At 37.5% G+C, this 27,412-nt stretch overlaps 1 protein-coding gene across 2 annotated transcripts in view; it reads left to right on the forward strand.

Moving 5' to 3' along the window:
- TPK1 (thiamin pyrophosphokinase 1) overlaps positions 1 to 27,412 on the forward strand; it is a 401,164-nt gene that overhangs the window by 153,394 nt on the left and 220,358 nt on the right. For both annotated transcript variants that reach the window (XM_003896790.5, XM_031665051.1), the window contains one exon: positions 8,694 to 8,763. In XM_003896790.5, the coding sequence (XP_003896839.3) occupies positions 8,694 to 8,763 (70 nt within the window). The remainder of the gene's footprint in view (positions 1 to 8,693; positions 8,764 to 27,412) is intronic.

Raw genomic sequence — 27,412 nt, forward strand, 5'->3', positions numbered from 1 at the left:
GTTTGTCTGGGTATCAGCAGCAGAGGCTGCAGAAGATAGAATATTGCTGAACAGCGAGTGTACCTGTCTGATTCTCGCTTTGGAAGCTTCGTCTCAGGGGTGTACCCCACTGTGTGAGTTGTGGGGTGTCAGTCTGCCCCTAGTGGGGGATGTCTCCCAGTTAGGCTACTCAGGGGTCAGGGACCCACTTGAACAGGCAGTCTGTCCGTTCTCAGATCTCAGCCTCTGTGTTGGGAGATCCACTGCTGTCTTCAAAGGGTCGTTTGCATCTGCAGAGGTTTCTGCTGCTCCTTTTTTTTTTTTTTTTTGTTTAGCTGTGCCCTGTCCCCAGAGGTGGAGTCTACAGAGACAGGCAGGCCTCCTTGAGCTGCTGTGGGCTCCACTCAGTTCGAGCTTCCCAGGGGTTTGCTTACCTACATAAGCCTCAGCGATGGCGGGGCCCCCCTCCCCCAGCCTCGCTGCTGCCTTGCCCTTAGATAGCAGACTGCTGTGGTAGCAATGAGGGAGGCTCCACGGTCATGGGACCCTCCCTGCCAGGTGTGGGATATAATCTCTTGGTGTGCCATTTGCTAAGACCGTTGGTAAAGTGCAGTATTGGGGCGGGAGTTACCCGATTTTCCAGGTGTTGTGTGTCTCAGTTCCGCTGGCTAGGAAAAGGGATTGCCTTCCCCCTTGCGCGTCCCAGGTGAGGCGATGCCTCGCCCTGCTTCAGCTCTTGCTGGTCGGGCTGCAGTAGCTGACCAGCACCGATTGTCCAGCATTTCCTAGTGAGATGAACCTGGTACCTCAGTTGAATATGCAGTAATCACCTGTCTTCTGTGTCTTTTGCTCGTGCTGGGAGCTGGAGACTGGAGCTGTTCCAATTCGGCCGTCTTGCTCTGCCCTCCCTATTTTTTGACTTTTTAACAATAGCCATTCTGATTGATGTGAGATGGTATCTCATTGTGGTTTCAGTTTGCATTTCTCTAATAATTAGTGATTGTTGAGCCTTTTTAGATATTGTTGGCATCATGTATGTCTTCTTTTGAAAGGTGCATCATGATGTTTTGATATACATAATGATTACTCGAGGTAAGCAATTTAACATGCTCATCATCTCATATAATTTTTTTTTTTTTTTGTAAGTACATCTAAAATCTACTCTGTCCGAAATGGTTAAAGGACTTGAATAGACATTTCTCTAAAGAAGACACACAGATGGCCAACAGGTACATGAAAAGATGTTCAGTTCACTAATCATCAGGGAAATACAAATCAAAACCACAATGATGAAGTATCGACTCACACCTGTTGGATGGCTGTTATCAAAAAACAAAAGAGCATGTATTGTTGAGGATATGGAGAAATTGGAACACTTGGACACTGTTGGTAGGAGTGAAAAACACGTGCACTCAGTTGGTTTACACTGTTGAAAACTGTATGGAGATTCCTCAAAAAATTAAAAATAAAATTACCATAAAGTCCTGAAATCCCACTTCTGGGTGTTTAATCCAAAAGAATGGAAATCAGGATCCCAAACAGGTATTAGCACTCCCATGTTCATTGTGGCACTACTCACAATAGTTAAGATGTGGAAACAACCTAAATGTCTGTCAACTGATAAATCAATAAAGAAATGTAGACTATACATATAATGAAATGTTTTTCAGCCTTAAAAAAGAATGAATATATGACAATATAGATGAACCCAGATAACATTATGCTAAGTGAAGTGAGCCAGTCACAGAAAGACAAATACAGTGTGATTCTACTTAATATGAAGTATCAAAAATAGTCAAACATATGCAATCAGAGGGTAGAATGCTGGTTACCAGGAGCTTGGGGGAAGGGCAAATGGGGAGTTGCTTTTCAATGAGTGTAAAGTTTTAGTTAATGCCAGATGAGCCAATTCTAGAGATGTTTTGTACAATATTGTATGTATAGTTAACAGTACCGTTTTTTATATACTTATTTAAGAGATTAAATCTGATCTTGTGTTCTTAATGCAATACAAATTAAAACAAAAACAAAAACTCACTTATCCTCCTTAGTGCCTGATAATAAACTTCCAACTGATACCTGTGTAGTTGTGTACGTACTCACATATTTAGCAAATAATTATCACTTACTGATGTGCAGTTGCTAGTGGACTGTTTCTGAGGTGCATTCAGACGGGATCTATTTTCTTTTCCGCAGCTAGGCTAACTCTTATGGGTGCTAGAGGTGGCTTAGCAGAAGTTGGAGATTAAGTGGTTTACTTTTGTTTCTCAGATTTGGGACTGAATCCCTAGCTCAAACTATGAATATTGACAGATTAGATTGATTTCAGGAACATAAGACTTAATTGAATCTTTGAAGTACTAGGGGCAATAACTTGGTTAGGAATAAACAGGATTTAAGTAATTGGAATTATTTAGCTCTCCTGGGACACAGTGAAACATCTTCTAAATAAGATTCTGGACCTTTTCTGTCCTCTCATTTAACTGTAGACACCTGTGACTCAATCCTGACCGATCTGGCAACATATCTAATTCCTTCTCCTGAGATTGGATCTGGAATCATTCCTGCTATATCTTAAGTCTGTAACTCTTATTTTTCCTTTTAATTATTACTGTTGGTTTTAAAATTGTAATTACAATATAATTCATATTACTGAGAAATAGTTTTAACAGCAAAGTGATTATTGTAAGTAATTTTTTAAAAAGTCTTTTTCGTTATGCCATCCCCATTCCTCATAAATAATCCTTTTTAATGAGTTTGGCGTATGGAATATAGAAGTGTTCTTGTGTTTGGATTAACAAACTAATAAGGCATGATAGGCTTTACTCAATGCCAAGTTTAAGGCCATGAGGCAGGTAATAAAGCTTGATAACAAAATTAGTGAGGTCTGTCATTTCACAGTAATTGCTTTCAAATGTACCAGTCACTCCACATTTGGGATATGCTTTGCCAGGGAAGCCGTTGATTTTGGGGTCTCTTTAGTTTTTATCCCTTGGTTTCCTTCAGGGTGCCAGAGTAGGGCCCATTTTCCAGTGCGGGTGCATCTTATCAATGCTGATTGCTGATTACTTGATCTACAATCTTGACATAAAGACCTTTACCTGATGCTTAGTTTTCTTGGATTTAGTATGTTCCTATACCTTCCATGAATTGCTATTGCAAGGAAGATTTGACCAAGATTATTCAAAGTTTAAAAATAACACTGTATCTCCTAACAGATAATATACTAATACATATAAGATCTAACGTTTTTGATGGTAAAAAAAAAAATAGGACCATGATATATTTTACCAACATTCACCTGTGGGCCATATAAGTTTGCTATTAGTTTTTCATGATTACACAGACTGTCACAGCAAATATCCTTATACATATTTCCTTGTAATTCTTGGCAAGTATTTATGCAGGCTACGTAGAATTTCTCGGTAAAAAGGTACACACCTTTAAAGTTTTTATAAATCTGCCAAACTGTCCCTCAACGTTGTAGCCTCATCAACAACATGTGAGATGATGTTTCCTCATGCACCTTCCTTCTAGTTTTATTTATGTTGTCTCTCTCTAGTCCTTGAATTTGTGTGTGTGTGATTTTGGTAGGATATACCAAATGATCTTGATTTTGCATTAAAATCAGAATGCCTAGGATTAACTCAACATCATAGGACTAAGTGGCTGATCTAGACTAGCACTGAAATCCTCTGTCTCTTGTGTTCTTTAACCGAAACTGCAGAATCTACTTTGTTTTATTCTCCCACCTTAATAATTGGAACTAATTGATAATCTACTTTGCAGAAAGTGAAGTTATTTCAACTCAACTTTATTCCAAAGAAATAGGGAGCTATTTGAAGTAGGGAACTAACCTCTGCTTGTGCCTGAAGCTCTTCATTATTTGTCAGTAATGTTAACTTATGCCAATTAAAAAAAAAGTTAAAGATTTCTTTCACCTACTTACGGGTTCTACTAAAATATAAAGTTGCTGTAGAGGTTTTTAATATATTTTAGTCTTCATCTGTTTATCAGCCTGTTGCATGGTAAGTAATTGCTCAGCCATTGAAGTTATAGTATGTGACAAATCTGCAGAAATTTTGCTGTATAAGCCAATGGAATTTTTACATTAAAAGATAACTCATGCAGTAACTTCTGTTCATTAAAGCCTGGGACAACTTAAATGATGATGAAGTGAACAATTTTTTTAGGCAGATTCGTTACAATTTATCAAAAATTAAAGAATGTCCCCTACTTCTGGTTCCTTTAGTTGGTCACTTTCTCTAACAGTGATATTGGTTTACGCATTTTTCAGACGTCACTGTGCATGAACTTATGCCAATGTTGTTTACAATATGTTGGAAACATTTTATTTTTCAAATGCAGTTTTATTTATGTTTATAGAAAATATTTGAAACTGGTGAAAACCTTTTGGTTAATAAAATGTAGGAGAGTTAGAATACATTTTTTTGGTCATGCTTTACTGAAAACAAAAAGGTTTTAGGGACAGACTGGAACTTGTTTTTCCTCCCTACTCTCAACCTACATGCCCTGAGAAGATAGTCTATACATATCATCATGCTTATTTTAGCTCCCTTTGCCATTTAAAGCAGGAATAGATGTGGACAGATTTACTTCCTGTGATATAGGTGTTTGTCTTTTTTATAATCTGCTCAAGAAATATCAGTTTAAAGATGGATGTTAGAAATAATAGCATTAGCATTTTTTCTATTGTAAAAGTAACTGATCTTAGCTGAACTGGATTTATTATTAGCAGATTTATACATTTATCCACTGAAATTCATTTCTTCTTTCCTTGTCTTCCTATTGCATTTTGGAGACTTTCTTATAGCCCTCACCGCAGTCTACAGTGCATTGCATGTATTTGCTTCTGTTTTCATGTTTTTCACTATAATATGAGCCTAGAGAACTAGATCTGTTTGTTGTTCATCTTTTTATTTTATGCAAAGCCTAGCACATAATAGGAATACATGTTGAATTCAACTGATCTTTGCAAAATGATATAATGTGAAAAATTGGCAAGTCATTCTGTTTGATAATCCTTCACCATTAAAAACTACTATTTCTGAGATTTTCAGTATTACTTTAGTGAATCAGTTATTACATAAAAATGTTCCATACACTTGTTAGTTTTGTTTACAGAGAATTGTTTTATATACTCCAAAGATAATTACTGACAGTTTACCATCTGTTTCTATTAATGAGTTGTTTCTTTCTCCCTAATCACTTGTTTTGTGCTATATTTTGTACGTGAGATGATCTCTATATTTTAGCTTTTGATAGTTTTGATACTTAGGAAATGTGCAATGTCTTCTGTGATCCTCTGCAAGTTATATTTGTGACATAATTTGAATTTGGGTGCCACTCCTTACAAGAAAATGTGTACTGGTAATTTGTAACGTCCCTTTTAGATGTCTTTCCGAAAACTCTTATTTTTTGTTTTTTACTTTCTAAGTAGATATGACTTTTCTTTTCCAGGAACACAGTCTTTTCAGATTTTTTTCATTCTGACAAAAATGGAGAAAGAGGACTCATGTTTATTGAATGCTTATGTGTTCTTGTATCATAATGGGCACTATATATAATTATTAAATAATTACTTAATAACCTTATTCCATAAGTCATATGCTTATTTACAGGTGAGTAAGCTACAGGGAAAAGGAATGTTTTTTTCCATTTGTCCTCTGCTTTATTTCTCATGTAACACAGAACATATAAAATAGCCTTACATATCATGGATAAGTGGAAAACACATTGGAACTTTTATTTCTGACAATATAGTCATGTAAATATTCTTTAAATATCCCATTCATAGGGAAAGGATATTTAAAAAAAAAAAAAAAAGAAAAGGATAAAAGAAGGTATAGAAAACATTAGCAACAGATTATCAGAAAAGACCTTGAATTGAAAAAAGAACCAAATAGAACTTCTTTAAAAAGAATCAGTAAGACTATAAACTTTTATGTTTTAAACAGGTGACTAGACATAATTGAAAGAGAGGTTTGAAGAAATTACATGCATATACAGAAAGAAAAGGTGATAGAAGTGACACAGTTTAAGAAATGTGAAGGGCAGAATGAGACTGTCTAAAAATATGTTTAAATGGAGTGTCAGAAAATTGATGCATAGAGAGAATGGAAGACATGAAATAATGGAATTAAAAGTGGCTAAGAATTATGCAGAACTGAAGAAAGTCATGGGTCCTCAGATTTAGGAAGCACATTTTGTTGTTTTTCAGACAGGGTCTGACTCTGTCGCCCAGGCTGGAGTGCAGTGGTGCCAGCTTGGCTTATTGCAGCCTTGACCTCCCCAGGCACAAGCGATCCTCCACTTCAGCCTCCTAAGTAGCTCTGATGACAGGTGAGTGCCACCATGCTCAGCTAATTTTTAAAAATTTATTGTAGAGACAGGGTTTTGCCATGTTGCCCAGGCTGGTCTTGAATATCTCAGCTCAAGCATTCCTCCCGCCTTAGTCTCTCAAAGTGCTGGGATTACATTCCTGAGGCCTCCATGCCCAACCTCGGAAGCACAGTTAATTTCAAATAAGCTACATCATGGTGAAATTTGAAAAACCAAAGATAAAGAGAAAGTCTTAAAACTTGCCAGAAAGAGAAAACAGGTTAGATACACAAAAATATTGGACTGACAGCGGTTTTCTGAAAGTATCAGTGTACCGATGGCAATCAGAAGCCAATGTACTAATACCATCAAATTTACTACCAATTTACAGTATTATACTCAGCTAATCTGTTATTCCAGAGTGAAGCTGAAATCATTACATTTGCAGCCAAACAGAAGAGGAGTGTCTTTACCACCAAGAGACGCTCATTAAATGTGCCTTAAAGCTGGGTGGGGTATACAGGTGTGAAATGTCAGGAGGTGGTTAGGTCCCCTGCTGAGATTTGGGACCAATTCCATCCTATTTCAAATATTTTCATAAGACGTCTTGCGCTCGTGGGTGGATTAAATTCAGAGGAAATTCCCACAGTGGAAATTGTGGATTTTTATTTATTTAAGTGGTCATTTTCTAGCATCTATTATGTTACAGTTTCTAAAACAAATCACATATCACTGATCTTTTTCTAGAGGCTGTACTCATCTGAACTATTTTATATTTCAAATACCTGAGGAATACATAAGGGAAAGTGGCTGCTTGTTTTCTTTCCCTCAATTCCACTTACCTGTGCCATTAATTTTAATTTCAAAGAAAAGTAGTTTCTCACTATGTTGGTCAGTTCTGAGAGTGGACGTTAATTAATCGACTTCTGGCTTATTTGTACTGGTTAGAAGATGTTTAAAGTGGAGACCCTGTCACATTATCTTAGGACTCTTGCAAAGAACCTGCTATTTTGATGCCTAACAATGTTCATTCTGAGCTGATGCTAAGATACTAAATATTTCTATGAAAAATAGAAATCAGAAAGGTAGCACCAGCAACAAAAAATCGCCTTCCATGGACTGCAAAAACTTCAGGGAGTAGTTGATTAGCAGTGTCAAATCTGAGAGCAGTAGCAGGGAGAAATCATGGGAAAGGAGGAGGCCAAGGCCCAAGGTGGAGAGACAGCAGGATTTATTTGATTACCTTAGCATTTCCAAGTTTCAGTTAATTTTGTACCACCTTCACAATTTTTACCTTATGCTCCTATTATCTAGATTATTATTTACTTATATTTTAAAATAAACATGCTTGTCATTTATTTTTAAGAGGAAATGTTTTAATCAAAATAAAAATTGAAACCCATACTACATGATATAAATCAAAAATATATGTAAAAATTATTAAAAGGAGAGAACACAATGAAAACCATATTCTGCTGGGTGCAGTGGCTCACGCCTGTAATCCCAGCACTTTGGGAGTTCAAGGTGGGTGGATCGCTTGAGCCCAGGAGTTTGAAACCAGCCTGAGCAAACCCTGTCTCTACAAAAAAATATAAAAATTAGCAGGATCCGGTGGTGTGTGTCTGTAGCCCCAGCTACCTGGGAGACTGACGTGGGAGGATCAGCTGAGCCCAGGAGGTTGAGGCTGCAGTGAGCTGTGATCGAGCCATTGCACTCCAGCCTGGGTGACAGCGCAAGACCCTGTCTCAAACAACAAAAACAACAAACCATTTTCTGTTGCCTGTCATGGAAGAAACATTGAAGACATGCTAGCACCGTCTACAGTCTTCTCCTTTATGTAATCAAAACAGATGGAAAGGCTGGGCATGGTGGCTTACGCCTGTAATCCCAGCACTTTGGGAGGCCAAGGTGGGTGGATCACCTGAGGTCAGGAGTTTGAGACCAGCCTGGCCAATATGGTGAAACCCTGTCTCTACTCAGAATACAAAAATATGCTAGACATGGTGGCGCATGCCTGTAATCCCAGCTACTCGGGAGGCCGAGGCTGGAGAATCACTGGAACCCGGGAAGTGGAGGTTGCAGTGAACTGAGATCACACCACTGCACTCCAGCCTGGGCAACAGAGCCAGACTCCGTCTCAGAGAAAAAGAAATAAATAAATAAAAGATGCAGAAAGGAAATAAACTTGTCATTTGTCACATGCAATATAGAATCGTTTTTAGTACCAGCAGCGTCAACAGATGAATGTGAGATGATTCACGGAGGTTAGCGTGACTGTGTGCGTCTGAGTGCCTGCTTTTTAGTGATCATCATTTGAAAGATATTGCTCTGTGCCTCCTGTATTGAAATGATTTTGTTCTTTCTATTTGAAGCTCTTTTAAGAGCCTGTGCTGATGGAGGTGCCAACCGCTTATATGATATCACCGAAGGAGAGAGAGAAAGGTATGCTTTCTTTTAGCCAGTGTGCATCGTACCACTAATTTCTGCTCTCTGTTGTTTTATTTTCTTCTTGTAAGTGGACATTGTTACTTTTCCTTCAGACTCTTTTATGGAAAATCTCCCCAGTGAGGGAAGAGTAACCTGAGCTGCATAACCATGTTGTATTATTTCTTGCTTTGAATGGTATCTTTTAGTAGAATGAGGTGCATCTATTCTTATTTTCAAAACCTTTATTCTGCTACTTCAAAGCCACATTAAGTAGCATTATCAAATCTTGATACTTGTGAGAACTGTGAAAGTCAGCTAAAATATACCTTCAAATGGCAATTTGAGATGTTATTCAAACAGTGTAAATGAATAAAAACTGATTTTATATAAAGTAGGTGTATATTCCCTCATGGAAAATATGAGATTTTATATTAGTGTTGAGTAAAGCCCAGTATAATTTAACTTAATTATTTCACAGTTATGCGTACACTTATATTTTAGGAGATGAATAGTTTCCTTAAGATTTACTATCCTTGCTGTCTGATTTTTCTTACTTTGTGTGGTGAGGTATTTTTCAATAAGATAATATGTTTGATGGAAGCAGATTTTAAACCTAGCTCATTGTGAACATGTTTGTAGTTCAAACACCTTGGCAAATACAAGAATTTATAGTGAAGATATAAGTAGACTAACTATGAAACATAGTTTCATCTCTGTCATATGTGCTGTTAAGTATGTTGAAATGTTTATAGTGTAAGAAATTACCTCCTTGTTGCAAAAAATAAAAACATTATGATGTAACATACTCTAGGTACAAATTAAATGTATGTATTTTGAAATAATATATTTTTCTTTATGGGATCAAAATTTCTGACACTGGAGCTGCTTTTTGAAAGCAGCCAGTTTCTTATAGGAGGAAGGCATGTTTCCTTCGAGACTGGAGATGCTAATGCTAATGTCTGGGGACTAGATGCATTATCAAAAAATATAGCAAGAGTGACAGCCTAAAAGACAGTTTAAATTCTTAACGTTTTTTGCTCCTTTATTTTGTAACTTTACAAATTCCTCTGACAGTATCCTCCAAGACCTGACATGGACAATGTGTGAAAAAGTACTCAAGTATGTGTTGTAATAAAAAGTGTCTAGGCCGGTTGCTTCAGATAAGAGCGTAATGCCCATGAGGCCAAGCTTATGTATTGGACCTGTAGCCTGCTTGCTGGCAAACAATCTGGTGCCAGGTATTCTCTACTGGCAGGTGTAGCTTGTGAACATAATTATAACCACAAATGAAAGGATCTCAGCACCGTGCCTCCCAAGTAATCTTTGGTCATAAGATCTATCGATAATGCTTGTGAAGAAATATAGATTCTCATATTGATTATTTTTACTGAATTGGGGTGGACACTAATAAGAAAGATAACAGAGCACTTTAAAAATGATTTCAACTCTTATTTTAGATTCACGTTACATGTGAAGTTTCGTTACACGTGTATATCGTGTGATGCTGAGGTTTGGGATGTGAATGATTCTGTTAACCAGGTAGTGAGCATAATATCCAGTAGTTACTTTTTCAACCCCTAACCCCCTGCCTCCCCATTCTCGTAGTTACCAGTGTCTGTTGTTGCCATCATTATGTCCATGAGTACTCAATGTTTAGCTCCCACTTATAAGTGAGAACATGCAGTATTTGGATTTCTGTTACTGCATTAATTCACTAACGATAATGGCTTCCAGCAGCATCCATGTTGCTACAAAGCAGATGATTTCAAACAAAATGCTTTTATTCATATTTGAAAGCAAAACAGATTACCAGATTTAGGGGGCGAATACCATTATTTTTTGCCCAAATTTCAGTATAACCACGTGTGATATTTCTCAACACATTGATAAGTAATCTTCTAGAAATCTTCCAAGAAGATTTATATAATTTAACAACTGTTTGTTCATATATGAAGATGTTCAATAAAACATTGTACTTTTCATTGATTTTCTAGTTGTAATTGTGTGTTTGCAATGATTCCTACTCTGATGCCCAGGGACATTGCTGGCCTGGGTGAGGATAGAATCTCTAATAGGAAGATGAGTGAAACTAACTGTCTCATGTGGGAATTAAGTCCTTGAATCAACCTCTAAATACAAACCCTAACCAGTCAAACTAATTGGATTCAGGTAACTAAACATAATTCCTCTTAATTGTATTTCTAATAGAAAGGCATTAAAATAAAAAAGGAAAAAATATGCATGAGTTTTAAAAAGTCAGTATGTACTTTGTGGACCACTACTTGTCTTATTCTTACTTATTTACTTAACATCCATATGTACAATGTAATGCCTCATAATTATGTGATAAAACATGAATTTTTAAAGAATCCATCTTCAGTTGAAGACAAAATATTTCTACATTTGGAACAGAAGGAAGGAAGACATATAGACAGCAGCAGAGGAACAAAGTTTACAGAGGAGTAAAGCTCAGGGAAAAATCAGTGGTGGGACCTTCTCCCCTCTGCTCAGGCTGAGGAGGGGCAGGGCGTGAGGCCCCAGGCCCCGTGTCACTCTGCTTCTGGATGCCCCTGGGCATTCAGGTCCACATCTGTCCCTCCTGGAGCCAGGGCCCTAGGAGAGCCTGCAGAGGACCCAGGTGTGCTCCAGGCCCCTGCCTGGGCCTGCTGACTCCTTTACTCTTTCATGGACCCAGAGGGAAAGGGAAAGTTGAAATGTGGCAGGTGAGGCGGTTGGGACTCATGGGGAGATGTGTGTAGTAAAAGGAAGACTCAGAAAAGGGTATTGAATTTGACTGTAATCAGCAAGTGGAAACATAGTGCCCATTTATCCTGCAGCCCAGAAAGTCCAAGATTACTCAATGGAAACATAGTTTATGAAATAGAGGTGATTAATGTTCTTCTGTTACCTGCTTTCAGAATACTGAATTAGTGCCCCAAAACTCTTGGCTTATACATATTAGATAGGTTTCATTTTATTACAGATGTGCAGATATCACTGTTTTCAGTGTTCAGATTGTCTCGTCTTTGGCCAATAGAAACTTCTTTAAGTTAGATCCTATGTTCTTTTTAAAAAATTACCTTTCTATATGTATATAAAGGTTATATATACACACACACACACATATAAATCATGTGTATTATATGAATCACATATATAAATTATATAATTTTTAGGCATAGTTAATGTATAGTGAAATGCATATCATAGATGTTTAATTACATGGGTTTTGCCAGACATTTATTTATAGCCTCTTATCCACCATCCAAAACAAGATAGAGAACATTTCTCTAGCCCCAGAAAATTCCCTCATGATTGATATCCAGACAGTTTTTTACCTCTAGTCAACTGCTTTCTGATTTCCATTACTATAGACTTTTAAAAAAATCTATTACTGAATTTCGAGCAAAAGAAATCATATAGTTTGTGTTCTTTTGTGTCTTTTTTCTTTTGCTCACATGTTTTTGCAATTCATTCATGTATTGGTAGTTGTTTTTTATTGCTCAGTGGTATTTTATTGTATGAATATACCACAATTACATTTGTTTATTCACCAAATGTACATTTGGTTGTTTCCAGTTTTTGGCTATTATGTGTAAATGCCACTTCTTATACAAGGGTTTCCATGAACATGTTTTAATTTGGGGAAGTGGGTACAAAGAATGAAGTTTCTGGGTGACAGGATAAATATATATTTAACTTTCTAGAAATTGACATTTCCCTTTTCCAAAGTGGTTGTACCTCTTTATGTTTCCTTTTTTTTTTTTCTTTTTTTTTTTTTTTTTTGACCGGGGTTCGCTCTGTCGCCCAGGCTGGAGTGCAGTGGCCGGATCTCAGCTCACTGCAAGCTCCGCCTCCCGGGTTCACGCCATTCTCCTGCCTCAGCCTCCCGAGTAGCTGGGACCACAGGCGCCCGCCACCTCGCCCGGCTAATTTTTTGTATTTTTTAGTAGAGGCGGGGTTTCACCGTGTTCGCCAGGATGGTCTTGATCTCCTGACCTCGTGATCCGCCCGTCTCGGCCTCCCAAAGTGCTGGGATTACAGGCTTGAGCCACCGCGCCCGGCCACTTTATGTTTCCATGAATAATGTCTGTATTGTTCCATATCCTCACAAGTATTTGTTCTTTTTTATCTTGTTGATTTTAGCCATTTAGTGTTTGTGAATGGAATTTGTGATTTTAATTTACATTTCTCTGATAACTAAGGATGTTGGGCATCTTTTCACGTATTTATTGACCATTGCTAGTTCATGACTTGATTTATAAATACCTTGTAAAACAATTCTTATTTATCACTTTAATTAATTAGAAAAACAGCCATGAGCTTAGGTCCAGTTCTATACTAGATGTGTGAAATGCTTGCACACAATCTTTATTAAAATTGTTTTAAAACTTTGGTAACAAAACTTAACATGAGATCTATCTCTTAGCAAGTTTTTGTGTATAATACATATTGTTGACTACAGATACAGTGTTATCCATTAGATCTCCAGAACTTACTCATCTTGCTTAACTGAAACTTTATGCCCACTGATTAGTAACTCCTCATTTCTCACTTTCCTCCACCCCTGGCAACCCCATTCTACAGTTTGATTCTATGATTTTGACTATTTTAGATACCTCAGATGAGATAATCTTGCAGCATTTGTCTTTCTGTCTGGCTTATTTTATGTGGTATAATGTCCTCAAGGCCATTCCATCTTTCACAAATGTCTGTCTCTGTTTCAACTATGAAAGCAGCCTCTCTTCGTTTATCAGGTTTTGTTTTGATAAAAAAGCCCTAAATATTTTTTCTTATCGTGAATTGCAGTGTATCTATTAATATCTATTGATTCTGACCTGTGGGACAGTAGGACATATGATTAATTTTTCTGTAGTTACTTGTTAAGTGGATGCAAACTCGTAAACATAAGCTCCCTGGTGCCATTCAGTATGATGGATTATATGACATACACAGAAAATTCTAGTACAATGTGATAGATTCTGTAACAAAGGAAGGCATAGAGCAAGGAGAATTAGACCAGAATGGAGGAATTAGAAAATATTCTGAGGATCCTAATGGGCTGTGAAAGATTAGGACCACAGAGCATGGGAGGTGTGCATATGTGTGTGCATTTGTAGTGGTTGGGGAGAGGCGGGGAGATTCTCCCTTGTCTCCTGGATAAAATCTCAATTAACCACCTTGAGATGCAGGGTTATCTTTTTGGGCATGCCCAATTTCTTCCCTTATATTCTGGTCAAGCAGAACTGCCCACTGTCCTAAATTTGCCATTCCCTTTCTCCTCTCTGCCTTTGCTCTGGCCCTTTCTCATGGCTGATCTCATATACATTAGCACCACCCATTACAATTGTGTGGCCATTCCAAATCATCCTAATGGTAGATCCTGTGCTGTCCTCATTCGTAGATGGTTTTAGCAGCGTGTGCTGGCGCGTTTTGTAGCAATCCTATCCATGCATCAGTGTTCACATAACACACCATGTACTCCAGGAAGCTCCTCTTCCCTTCCTGCCTGAAGTGACTTGGCATTTCCTACACTGTAATAATACTCTTAAATCACAATGTTACATTCACATTTTGCCTTGATTTAAAGCTGTAAAGACTTCCATTCTTTACTAGGTTGTAAATTTCTAGTGATCTATTACCCTTTAACTTTGCATAATACTTCGTAATTATTTACTTTCTCATTTTATCTTGTGATTTAGCTATGCTTAGATGTATCTTATCTTCTTCACTAGGTGGTAAACTCCTGGAAGGCAGCAATCATAATTAATCATCTTTATATGCTTCATATCTGGTACACTAATGAGCATTTGAGAATTTATTTGAATCAGTGATTTTTCCTTGATGTGTCAGCAGAGATGTAAGACTAAGCTGTTGTTAAGTCAAGGATTTCTAAGATATAATACCAGCTATTGGAAGTATCTTGTTGTTAATGAAACTTTCAATAGTTATATATCTTATTAGTATTATAAGCCAGAAATGGCTCATGTCTAAAAAGATTGTGCATTTTTGTCTGAAGTCATGTATAGTATATATCTCACTTATTTCCAGAGTATCTTATGTTACATTGCATTCTAATTCCTGTCTAAATGAATCTTTTATCCTGGAGCTAAGGTCCTTGCCTTTGAATTCATTGGCATTTTGAGAGCAATATGTGTACCATGAATATCAGTGCTAAATGTGAGGGTTTTTTATTTATTTGTGATTTTGTGGTACTTAGAGATTCTCAGACTCATCAGCATAACAGTCTAAGAAGTTGCTATATCTTTAGTATTGTGTGTAGGATATCTGAAATGTGGGGAAGGTGGTTTTTAGGTTAGTTTTCTCAGAGTAATTAATGAATTATAGAATCCTGAATGGAAAATTCTACAGGAGAGTATCTTTATATAAACATTGTTCTAGGTTAGTTCAGATGTTTAGGAGTTTCCTTTCTGTTTAAATATGAGCACCTAACAAAAATCCTTTGCATTCATGGAAATGACCACGTAATTAAACACTCATTAACAATGGCAGGATGATGAGGACATATTCAAACAGAAAAGCAAAATATGTTCCTGATCTCTTTTTCCTCTCACTTCATTAATTTTCTCACAGTTACAATTTCAGTCTTTGAGCTTTATATAATCATGCAACTTACTCATCAGATCAGTCTACTTTTTAGATTAATCAAGTGTGAAGAGGATGACTGTTGTAACTCTAACTCTATGACTATTTGTGGCCCAGCTAAACGAAGTTCAAAATATAATTAAAATAACTGAATAATGTGGGAGGATAGCTCTTAAGAATTAGCTTCTAAAGCCTTTATCAATACAATTAACCCAGGCATCTGGTAGCAAGTATCTGATTACTCTTGAAGGAATCAATGACAGTCTAAGTCTGGCTGTCTGTGAGTAACTTTGAACACTTTCATTCTATTTCATTGCAGGTAGGAGCAGCCTCCAGAGTGGACATTATATAGTCAGAGAGTTCGATTACAGTTCAAAATCGGATTCTGCCACTTCATTACTTTTAGCAAGTAATTTAACTTCTTGGGCTGTAGTTTCTTCATCTATGACATTTCAGGAAGAGATGACTTTCTTTTGGAGTATTTGGAGAAATCTTGATGAGGTAACATTACTCTGGCTAATTACAGAAGATCTGGATAAATCAAGAGGATGGAGCATGGCTCTTAAAAGCTATAGTGATAAATTATTGGATAGTTCAGTGTGTACTTGATGTAGTTTTCGGCCATAGCTGTAAATATTTTTGTCATACTTAACTATTCTGAATGTAGTCATTGTTTTACTTTTCAGACAGGTTATACGCATTTTTCAGATAGTGGTTGGCATATAGGAATGTAGTATTTGGCATCTGATTTCTTTTGTTTTAAATCCGCTTTGTTCAGCTATAATTTCATACATCCACTTTAAACATACAGTTCAATTATTTTTGAAGCATTCTATACTTGCGTACCCACCACCACAGTCAAGATTAAAACACGTCCATCATCCCAAAAAGTTCCTACCTCTTGCTTTGCAGTCATTCTCCTCCTCCCACACTGTGTCTCTTGTAGACTTCTAGAATGTCATACAAATGAAAACACACAATTTGTTGTCTTTTCTGTCATTTTTCACTTATCAAATGCTTTTGAGATTCATTGATGTTATTTTATGTATTTTAATTCATCCACGTATTTTATGTATTTATTATGTTATTTTATGTAGTTTGTTCCTTTTTACTGTTGAGTAGTGTTCTAGTATATGGATACACCACAGTTTTCTTTATTTTCCACAGTTGATGAACCTAATTTCTAAAACTTGTCTTTTTGTTGGAATTTGTTGTCAATTTTTATGTACTTCTTTGGAATATATGTTCTTCTAGTCGTAACCAAGCAAAATTCTCAATGTTTTCAATTCAATCTTAGATAGACATTATATAAAATAGTAGTAAAGACTTATATGTAAGGTCTATATTTACTATATCTTAGTAAAAAGTATATAAAAGCTTGTTCAATACTGTTTTTAAAGGAATAAGACAATAAACATGAAATCAGTGTGAAATAAGTTGGTGTCAAGTATCTGAGCATAAGTTGTGGTCTTGATAACCTCCAATATATGTGACAGTTGATTTCAGTCTCTCTATGACTAGTTTTCTCACTGCTTGTGATTTTTTTTTTTTTTTTACTACTTTTCAAGCCTCTCATGGAATAGTCAAAACATGTAATTTCTGTATGCTTTAACATATGCAGAAAGGAAACAGATATGAACCAAAGATCTTTGGTTCAATTTTATAAGCCTAGCCTTAGCAATGATTAGTCATTTGCGTCAGCAAATTTCCATTAAAAAGTATTTATGCAATCAAATTACCAAGCTCTGTAAGCAGGTCAACATGATTAGGTCTTTGAATCAAAATGATGAAAGGTAAAAATGATTAGTGCATTGTAAAGAGAATTTACAGCAGAAGTCTTGGTATTAAAGAACCTTACACAACAAACTGTGAAGGCATATTTATCTTAAATTATTGATTAGATTAGTTTAGTAATATATTTTAGTCTGTTCGTTATCAAATGCTATAAATCAGAGGTCTCAAAGTTATCCATGTACAGCTATGAATCATTTTGGAATATTGGAGGAGGGAGGAATGTGTATGCAAAGGTGCTGTGTTTCTCAGATCATGCATGAACTCAAAATAAATTTTCAGAGTGAGACCATTTTAAGCAGCTGCAGGAAGTCAGTGTACAACTAAATTTAATCAGAGGCATTGTTTTTTATGGCTATTCTATTTCATAAAGTATGTTCCTGACAGAACCCTTTTCCCTTCCTGCACTGTGGATAGAGTCTTCAGAAATAAATTATCTTCCAGTAATTTTTTTAGAGAATGCGAGATCATTTGTCAAAAGTTTTGAGTAGCACATGGCTTTTTAAATTTTACTTTTTTAAGAAAAATATGTTGAATTGTTTTAGTGATTGTTACTATAAGAGCTCATGTTTTCTTGTCACGTTTTAAACTTATTTTTAATAGATTTTTAGATCAATGAGTTAAGAAGTGACGGTTGAAAGTAATCGCATAATACTACACATACAAAATTGTTTCTTAAAAAGTTGTGGAATGGTCCCTGTCTGGTTTTTCTTTCTTTTTTTTTTTTTTATTATACTTTAAGTTCTAGGGTACATGTGCATAACGTGCAGGTTTGTTACATATGTATACTTGTGCCATGTTGGTGTGCTGCACCCATCAACTCGTCAGCACCCATCAACTCGTCATTTACATCAGGTATAACTCCCAATGCAATCCCTTCCCCTCCCCCCTCCCCATGATAGGCGCCGGTGTGTGATGTTCCCCTTCCTGAGTCCAAGTGATCTCATTGTTCAGTTCCCACCTCTGAGTGAGAACATGCGGTGTTTGGTTTTCTGTTCTTGTGATAGTTTGCTAAGAATGATGGTTTCCAGCTGCATCCATGTCCCTACAAAGGACACAAACTCATCCTTTTTTATGGCTGCATAGTATTCCATGGTGTATATGTGCCACATTTTCTTAATCCAATCTGTCACTGATGGACATTTGGGTTGATTCCAAGTCTTTGCTATTGTGAATAGTGCCGCAATAAACATATGTGTGCATGTGTCTTTATAGCAGCGTAATTTATAATCCTTTGGGTATATACCCAGTAATGGGATGGCTGGGTCATATGGTACATCTAGTTCTAGATCCTTGAGGAATCGCCATACTGTTTTCCATAATGGTTGAACTAGTTTACAATCCCACCAACAGTGTAAAAGTGTTCCTGTTTCTCCACATCCTCTCCAGCAGCTGTTGTTTCCTGACTTTTTAAAGATCGCCATTCTAACTGGTGTGAGATGGTATGTCATTGTGGTTTTGATTTGCATTTCTCTGATGGCCAGTGATGATGAGCATTTTTTCATGTGTCTGTTGGCTGTATGAATATCTTCTTTTGAGAAATGTCTGTTCATATCCTTTGCCCACTTTTTGATGGGGTTGTTTGTTTTTTTCTTGTAAATTTGTTTGAGTTCTTTGTAGGTTCTGGATATTAGCACATTGTCAGATGAGTAGATTGCAAAACTTTTCTCCCATTCTGTAGGTTGCCTGTTCACTCTGATGGTAGTTTCTTTTGCTGTGCAGAAGCTCTTTAGTTTAATGAGATCCCGTTTGTCAATTTTGGCTTTTGCTGCCGTTGCTTTTGGTGTTTTAGACATGAAGTCTTTGCCCATGCCTATGTCCTGAATGGTACTACCTAGGTTTTCCTCTAGGATTTTTATGGTATTAGGTCTAACATTTAAGTCTCTAATCCATCTTGAATTAATTTTCGTATAAGGAGTAAAGAAAGGATCCAGTTTCAGCTTTCTACTTATGGCTAGCCAATTTTCCCAGCACCATTTATTAAATAGGGAATCCTTTCCCCATTTCTTGTTTCTCTCAGGTTTGTCAAAGATCAGATGGCTGTAGATGTGTGGTATTATTTCTGAGGACTCTGTTCTGTTCCATTGGTCTATATCTCTGTTTTGGTACCAGTACCATGCTGTTTTGGTTACTGTAGCCTTGTAGTATAGTTTGAAGTCAGGTAGCGTGATGCCTCCAGCTTTGTTCTTTTGACTTAGGATTGTCTTGGAGATGCGGGCTCTTTTTTGGTTCCATATGAACTTTAAAGCAGTTTTTTCCAATTCTGTGAAGAAACTCGTTGGTAGCTTGATGGGGATGGCATTGAATCTATAAATTACCTTGGGCAGTATGGCCATTTTCACGATATCGATTCTTCCTATCCATGAGCATGGTATGTTCTTCCATTTGTTTGTGTCCTCTTTTATTTCACTGAGCAGTGGTTTGTAGTTCTCCTTGAAGAGGTCCTTTACATCCCTTGTAAGTTGGATTCCTAGGTATTTTATTCTCTTTGAAGCAATTGTGAATGGAAGTTCATTCATGATTTGGCTCTCTGTTTGTCTGTTACTGGTGTATAAGAATGCTTGTGATTTTTGCACATTAATTTTGTATCCTGAGACTTTGCTGAAGTTGCTTATCAGCTTAAGGAGATTTTGGGCTGAGACGATGGGGTTTTCTAAATATTCAATCATGTCATCTGCAAAGAGGGGCAATTTGACTACTTCTTTTCCTAACTGAATACCCTTGATTTCTTTCTCTTGCCTGATTGCCCTAGCCAGAACTTCCAACACTATGTTGAATAGCAGTGGTGAGAGAGGGCATCCCTGTCTTGTGCCAGTTTTCAAAGGGAATGCTTCCAGTTTTTGCCCATTCAGTATGATATTGGCTGTGGGTTTGTCATAAATAGCTCTTATTATTTTGAGATACGTTCCATCAATACCAAATTTATTGAGAGCTTTTAGCATGAAGGGCTGTTGAATTTTGTCAAAGGCCTTTTCTATATCTATGGAGATAATCATGTGGTTTTTGTCTTTGGTTCTGTTTATATGCTGGATTACATTTATTGATTTGCATATGTGGAACCAGCCTTGCATCCCAGGGATGAAGCCCACTTGATCATGGTGGATAAGCTTTTTGATGTGCTGCTGGATTCGGTTTGCCAGTATTTTATTGAGGACTTTTGCATCGATGTTCATCAGGGATATTGGTCTAAAATTCTCTTTTTTTGTTGTGTCTCTGCCAGGCTTTGGTATCAGGATGATGTTGGCCTCATAAAATGAGTTAGGGAGGATTCCCTCTTTTTCTACTGATTGGAATAGTTTCAGAAGGAATGGTACCAGCTCCTCCTTGTACCTCTGGTAGAATTCAGCTGTGAATCCATCTGGTCCTGGACTTTTTTTGGTTGGTAGGCTATTAATTATTGCCTCAATTTCAGAGCCTGCTATTGGTCTATTCAGGGATTCAACTTCTTCCTGGTTTAGTGTTGGGAGAGTGTAAGTGTCCAGGAAATTATCCATTTCTTCTAGATTTTCTAGTTTATTTGCATAGAGGTGTTTATAGTATTCTCTGATGGTAGTTTGTATTTCTGTGGGGTCGGTGGTGATATCCCTTTTATCATTTTTTATTGCATCTATTTGATTCTTCGCTCTTTTCTTCATTATTAGTCTTGCTAGTGGTCCATCAATTTTGTTGATCTTGTCAAAAAACCAACTCCTGGATTCATTGATTTTTTGGAGGGTTTTTTGTGTCTCTATCTCCTTCAGTTCTGCTCTGATCTTAGTTATTTCTTGCCTTCTGCTAGTTTTTGAATGTATTTGCTCTTGCTTCTCTAATTTCTTTTAATTGTGATGTTAGAGTGTCAATTTTTGATCTTTCCAGCTTTCTCTTGTGGGCATTTAGTGCTATAAATTTCCCTCTACACACTGCTTTAAATGTGTCCCAGAGATTCTGGTATGTTGTATCATTGTTCTCATTGGTTTCAAAGAACATCTTTATTTCTGCCTTCATTTCGTTATGTACCCAGTAGTCATTCAGGAGCAGGCTGTTCAGTTTCCATGTAGTTGAGCGGTTTTGATTGAGTTTCTTAGTCCTGAGTTCTAGTTTGATTGCACTGTGGTCTGAGAGACAGTTTGTTATAATTTCTGTTCTTGTACATTTGCTGAGGAGTGCTTTACTTCCAATTACGTGGTCAATTTTGGAGTAAGTACGATGTGGTGCTCAGAAGAATGTATATTCTGTTGATTTGGGGTGGAGAGTTCTATAGATGTCTATTAGGTCTGCTTGCTGCAGAGATGAGTTCAATTCCTGGATATCCTTGTTAACTTTCTGTCTCGTTGATCTGTCTAATGTGGACAGTGGAGTGTTGAAGTCTCCCATTATTATTGTATGGGAGTCTAAGTCTCTTTGTAAGTCTCTAAGGACTTGCTTTATGAATCTGGGTGCTCCTGTATTGGGTGCATATATATTTAGGATAGTTAGCTCTTCCTGTTGAATTGATCCCTTTACCATTATGTAATGGCCTTCTTCGTCTCTTTTGATCTTTGATGGTTTAAAGTCTGTTTTATCAGAGACTAGGATTGCAACCCCTGCTTTTTTTTGTTCTCCATTTGCTTGGTAAATCTTCCTCCATCCCTTTATTTTGAGCCTATGTATGTCTCTGCGTGTGAGATGGGTCTCCTGAATACAGCAGACTGATGGGTCTTGACTCTTTATCCAGTTTGCCAGTCTGTGTCTTTTCATTGGAGCATTTAGTCCATTTACATTTAAGGTTAAGATTGTTATGTGTGAACTTGATCCTGCCATTATGATATTAACTGGTTATTTTGCTCGTTCGTTGATGCAGTTTCTTCCTAGCATCGATGGTCTTTACATTTTGGCATGTTTTTGCAATGGCTGGTACCGGTTGTTCCTTTCCATGTTTAGTGCTTCCTTCAGGGTCTCTTGTAAGGCAGGCCTAGTGGTGACAAAATCTCTAAGCATTTGCTTATCTGTAAAGGATTTTGTTTCTCCTTCACTTATGAAACTTAGTTTGGCTGGATATGAAATTCTGGGTTTAAAATTCTTTTCTTTAAGAATGTTGAATATTGGCCCGGACTTTCCTCTGGCTTGGAGAGTTTCTGCCGAGAGATCTGCTGTGAGTCTGATGGGCTTCCCTTTGTGGGTAACCCGACCTTTCTCTCTGGCTGCCCTTAAGATTTTTCCTTCATTTCAACTTTGGTGAATCTGGCAATTATGTGTCTTGGAGTTGCTCTTCTCGAGGAGTATCTTTGTGGCGTTCTCTGTATTTCCTGGATTTGAATGTTGGCCTGCCCTACTAGGTTGGGGAAGTTCTCCTGGATGATATCCTGAAGAGTGTTTTCCAACTTGGTTCCATTTTCCCCCTCACTTTCAGGCACCCCAATCAGACGTAGATTTGGTCTTTTTACATAATCCCATACTTCTTGAAGGCTTTGTTCATTTCTTTTTCTTCTTTTTTCTTTTGGTTTCTCTTCTCGCTTCATTTCATTCATTTGATCCTCAATCGCTGATACTCTTTCTTCCAGTTGATCGAGTCGGTTACTGAAGCTTGTGCATTTGTCCCGTATTTCTCGTATCATGGTTTTCATCTCTTTCATTTCGTTTATGACCTTCTCTGCATTAGTTACTCTAGCCATCAATTCTTCCACTTTTTTTTCAAGATTTTTAGTTTCTTTGCGCTGGGTACGTAATTCCTCCTTTAGCTCTGAGAAATTTGATGGACTGAAGCCTTCTTCTCTCATCTCATCAAAGTCATTCTCCGTCCAGCTTTGATCCGTTGCTGGCGATGAGCTGCGCTCCTTTGAAGGGGGAGATGCGCTCTTATTTTTTGAATTTCCAGCTTTTCTGCCCTGCTTTTTCCCCATCTTTGTGGTTTTATCTGCCTCTGGTCTTTGATGATGGTGATGTACTGATGGGGTTTTGGTGTAGGTGTCCTTCCTTTTGATAGTTTTCCTTCTAACAGTCAGGACCGTCAGCTGTAGGTCTGTTGGAGATTGCTTGAGGTCCACTCCAGACCCTGTTTGTCTGGGTATCAGCAGCAGAGGCTGCAGAAGATAGAATATTGCTGAACAGCGAGTGTACCTGTCTGATTCTCGCTTTGGAAGCTTCGTCTCAGGGGTGTACCCCACTGTGTGAGTTGTGGGGTGTCAGACTGCCCCTAGTGGGGGATGTCTCCCAGTTAGGCTACTCAGGGGTCAGGGACCCACTTGAGCAGGCAGTCTGTCCGTTCTCAGATCTCAGCCTCTGTGTTGGGAGATCCACTGCTGTCTTCAAAGGGTCGTTTGCATCTGCAGAGGTTTCTGCTGCTCCTTTTTTTTTTTTTTTTTTGTTTAGCTGTGCCCTGTCCCCAGAGGTGGAGTCTACAGAGACAGGCAGGCCTCCTTGAGCTGCTGTGGGCTCCACTCAGTTCGAGCTTCCCAGGGGTTTGCTTACCTACATAAGCCTCAGCGATGGCGGGGCCCCCCTCCCCCAGCCTCGCTGCTGCCTTGCCCTTAGATAGCAGACTGCTGTGGTAGCAATGAGGGAGGCTCCACGGTCATGGGACCCTCCCTGCCAGGTGTGGGATATAATCTCTTGGTGTGCCATTTGCTAAGACCGTTGGTAAAGTGCAGTATTGGGGCGGGAGTTACCCGATTTTCCAGGTGTTGTGTGTCTCAGTTCCCCTGGCTAGGAAAAGGGATTCCCTTCCCCCTTGTGCTTCCCAGGTGAGGCGATGCCTCGCCCTGCTTCAGCTCTTGCTGGTCGGGCTGCAGCCGCTGACCAGCACCGATCGTCCGGCACTCCCCAGTGAGATGAACCCAGTACCTCAGTTGAAAATGCAGAAATCACCGGTCTTCTGTGTTGCTCGCGCTGGGAGTTGGAGACTGGAGCTGTTCCTATTTGGCCATCTTGCTCCGCCCCCCAGGAATGAATTTTCTAAGCAATCCTTCACCGTAATGCCACATGATGTTGAAATTATCCATGGGAGCTTCTATTTAATTGGGAAAAATTCCCTGTTCTTGTTTTATTCATTTTTGGAAATAATCCTAGCAGCTAGGATCAGGTTTGATAACTAATAGATGTTAAGTAAATATTTTTAACTAACCATCGTTACTCCTTTTAGACAGTTCACCCTGAAAATAATTTCCCCACATATTCAATTAAGCAAGTAGGTGACAAATCCTAAATAATTTAAGGGTGTTTTGTGGCTAGATTTCTTACCTTACCAGATTATGTTACATTATTATTCTGTGTCTCTCTTATATAATTTGTTCTTGAAGTTCTCTTATCCAACACTTCCATTATGAAACATTTACCACATCATATTAGAGTCACTTCTTTGCATATTCCCACCCGCCTGTAACCTCAGTGAAAGCATACATTTCTCTAGCATTTTTACTGTGTCATCCCCAGCAATGAGTTCTTAACTACGTGCTTAAGAGTTATTAAAGAATGATTAGAAATACTCGTCAAGACTTCATATAGCGTACTGTCATAGATTGCAGTGTGAATGTTTGTTTCCGACCCAAAAAGTAATTCTTAAGATTATTTTTATTCAAGAGGAGAATCAGAGACCAATACCAAAATCTCTTCTGGTAACAATATTAGGACTTATTTAACTTTTTTGTATTTGTGTGAGTTTTTAGTTGTAGAGAATAAGAACTCTGGCCAATGTGAACAAGAATCAAAAGTGGTATAATTAATAGAGAAGTGGGAAGGCTGGGGGAGTATGCAGGAATTGGGAGACTTGGGAAACAGTTAGGAAGCAAGGGAAGCTGGAAGCCAGATCCACAGCTCTGGTTACACTCTAAGAACAAGTGAGGACTTGCACTTAGCCACCTGTGAGCCGGCCACTGGGTGGACTACAGGTGAATTCCTAACTGTGTCTCCTTTCTAGTGTAATGTCGTGTTCAACTGAGTTGAGGTGGTTCTGAGGGACTGTCTGCCCATGTCCTTGTTTCTAGTGGTTGTGTTTATTTCTGGAGTGGGATTTGCCTCCCGTCAAGACTGAGACCATACTAGTTTCTGCACACCTAAGTGGGACCAGCCAACTACAAATACAAACAAAAGAATCCTTATGAGTATACATCTGCAGCGTCTTTTCTCTGCTGCCTGTGCTGTCTTCATACCCTAGGGTAGTCTAATGGTCTTTATTAATCTCCTCCTTACTTCTCCCTCCCCACACACCTCCCTAACTTACTGGGGTATAAAATGCCCCTGGTTGGGAACCGTTTTTCTTCCTCACTATCTAATGACAGTGAAAGGGAAATAAATGGTCATCTGTCATGCAAATGAGTGACAAAAATGCCTCTCATGTATTCTGAGAAATTTAATAACATTCTTTTCAAATTTTAAAAAAAGTATATAGGAAGTATAATTCCTCTTTAGTTTTATAAAATTTTTTTAATCAAAAGATTCCTTGTTTTCTGAATTCATGTTACATTTGTTTCCAAGTAAACTTTAAAATTTTACTCTTACGATTCATAACTTTCCAGGGAGAGGGTTGTGCATTTTTTTTTAGATATCTTTTGCATTTAAAAATATTTCCCCCCCTTAATGAAATATTACCAAGACAAGCTTATATTTTACAACATAGAGCTTTCTTTAGTTGGTTTGGGTCTTCGTGACAACTAAGTGAGAGAATAACATTATTTTTCTAATTTGTAATATATAAAAAGGTTTCATTACTTAAAGGTAAAGCTTTAATTTAAATATACAATACTAGTAAATTTTTACAAAATTTCCCAAGATGAAAACTTCCCAGATTTAGTTCTTTTATTAAAAAATATTTAAAGTGAGAAATAATTAAGAAAAAAATTGCTTTCTGACTTCCAGCACAGTAGTTAAAAGGGCAGCTGAAGCTTAGAAGCTTAGGATGCAGTTTTCTTTGTAGAGCAAGCATCATCTTTTTCCCCACTTCATGTAAAATTCACTTATTTATCACTAGCGGCCTCTAGTGTATATTCAGTTTTTTTCCTGCTCGACTGTACATTAGTTGGTTATTAGTAACTGGAGAGCTGTTCCATGTGTTAGGAACAAGAAAAACAACTGCAGTTTGTATCATCTTGGCATTTTGTCAGTCAGTAAAAAGAACATTTTTGCATAATAGTGTGGTCTTATGATTCCTATTAGCAGTAATAGGGCTTTCCCAGCGACTTTCCTCCATGTGGCAGTTGCTCGCCAAAGCTTAATTCTGATGTGCGAGGAAGAGAGTTAGTGATCATGCATTACACTGATGCCCTCTAATGCTTTTAATAGGATGTAATCAAGTTAGGATACAGGAGGCAAGGATTATCAAAGTGAGATTTTAGCCAAATTGTGTGACAAAAATCTGAACTGAACTTATTTATTTTAATTGAGCCTATTTGTTCAATTTTAAATAAAACCATATTCAAGTAATTTTCGATGCAGTCATAATTACAAAATATATAAAGATAAACACCTCAAATTTGTATCATTTAGTATTTACCTTTCTTTTAAACTTTATATATTTTAAAAGACAAATTCTCTGCTATCACCTCTAACTTTTCCCCCACTTATGGACATAGGATTATTATAATGAATTTGGGGAATAGAGGAAGACATAAAGAAAAAAATTAAAATAACCTAAAATCCCACTCCTATAGATAACTTCTGTTAATATTTTTACATATATAATTTTTTCAAATTTACATTTTTGTATGTTTATTGCTCAGTGTATGTATGTGTGCACATGTAATGAAATATAGATTTTTATCTATATGTTGCTTTACATCATGCCTGTTTTTAATATTATATTATGAACATGCTACCAGGTCATTATATATAAATTTTGTTACATTTTTATATCTCTCAACCATATATTCTCCATATATCAGAAAGGTACGTAGCTCATACTTTTTTTTTTTTTTTTTTGAGACAGAGTCTCATTTTATTGCCCAGGCTGGAGTGCAGTGGCGCAATGTTGGCTCACTACAACCTCTGCCTCCTGGGTTCAAATGATTCTCCTGCCTCAGCCTCCCAACTAGCTGGGACTACAGATGTGCGCCTCCAGGCCCGGCTAATTTTTGTATTTTTAGTAGAGACGGGGTTTCGCCAGGCTGGTCTCGAACTCCTGACCTTAGGTGATCCACCCACCTTGGCCTCCGAAAGTGCTGGAATTATAGGCGTAAGCCATTGTGCCCAGCCAGCTTACAAGTTTTTTATAAACTTTGGTAAATAAAACTTTGTTAAGTATTATAGAAACATTAAGTATTATTATAAGTGTATGAGTTTCTGACACTTAGAGTAGTTTCACAGATGTTAAGATATGGGC

Source organism: Papio anubis, chromosome 4 (genome assembly GCF_008728515.1).
Source record: "Papio anubis isolate 15944 chromosome 4, Panubis1.0, whole genome shotgun sequence".
NCBI lineage: Eukaryota > Metazoa > Chordata > Mammalia > Primates > Cercopithecidae > Papio > Papio anubis.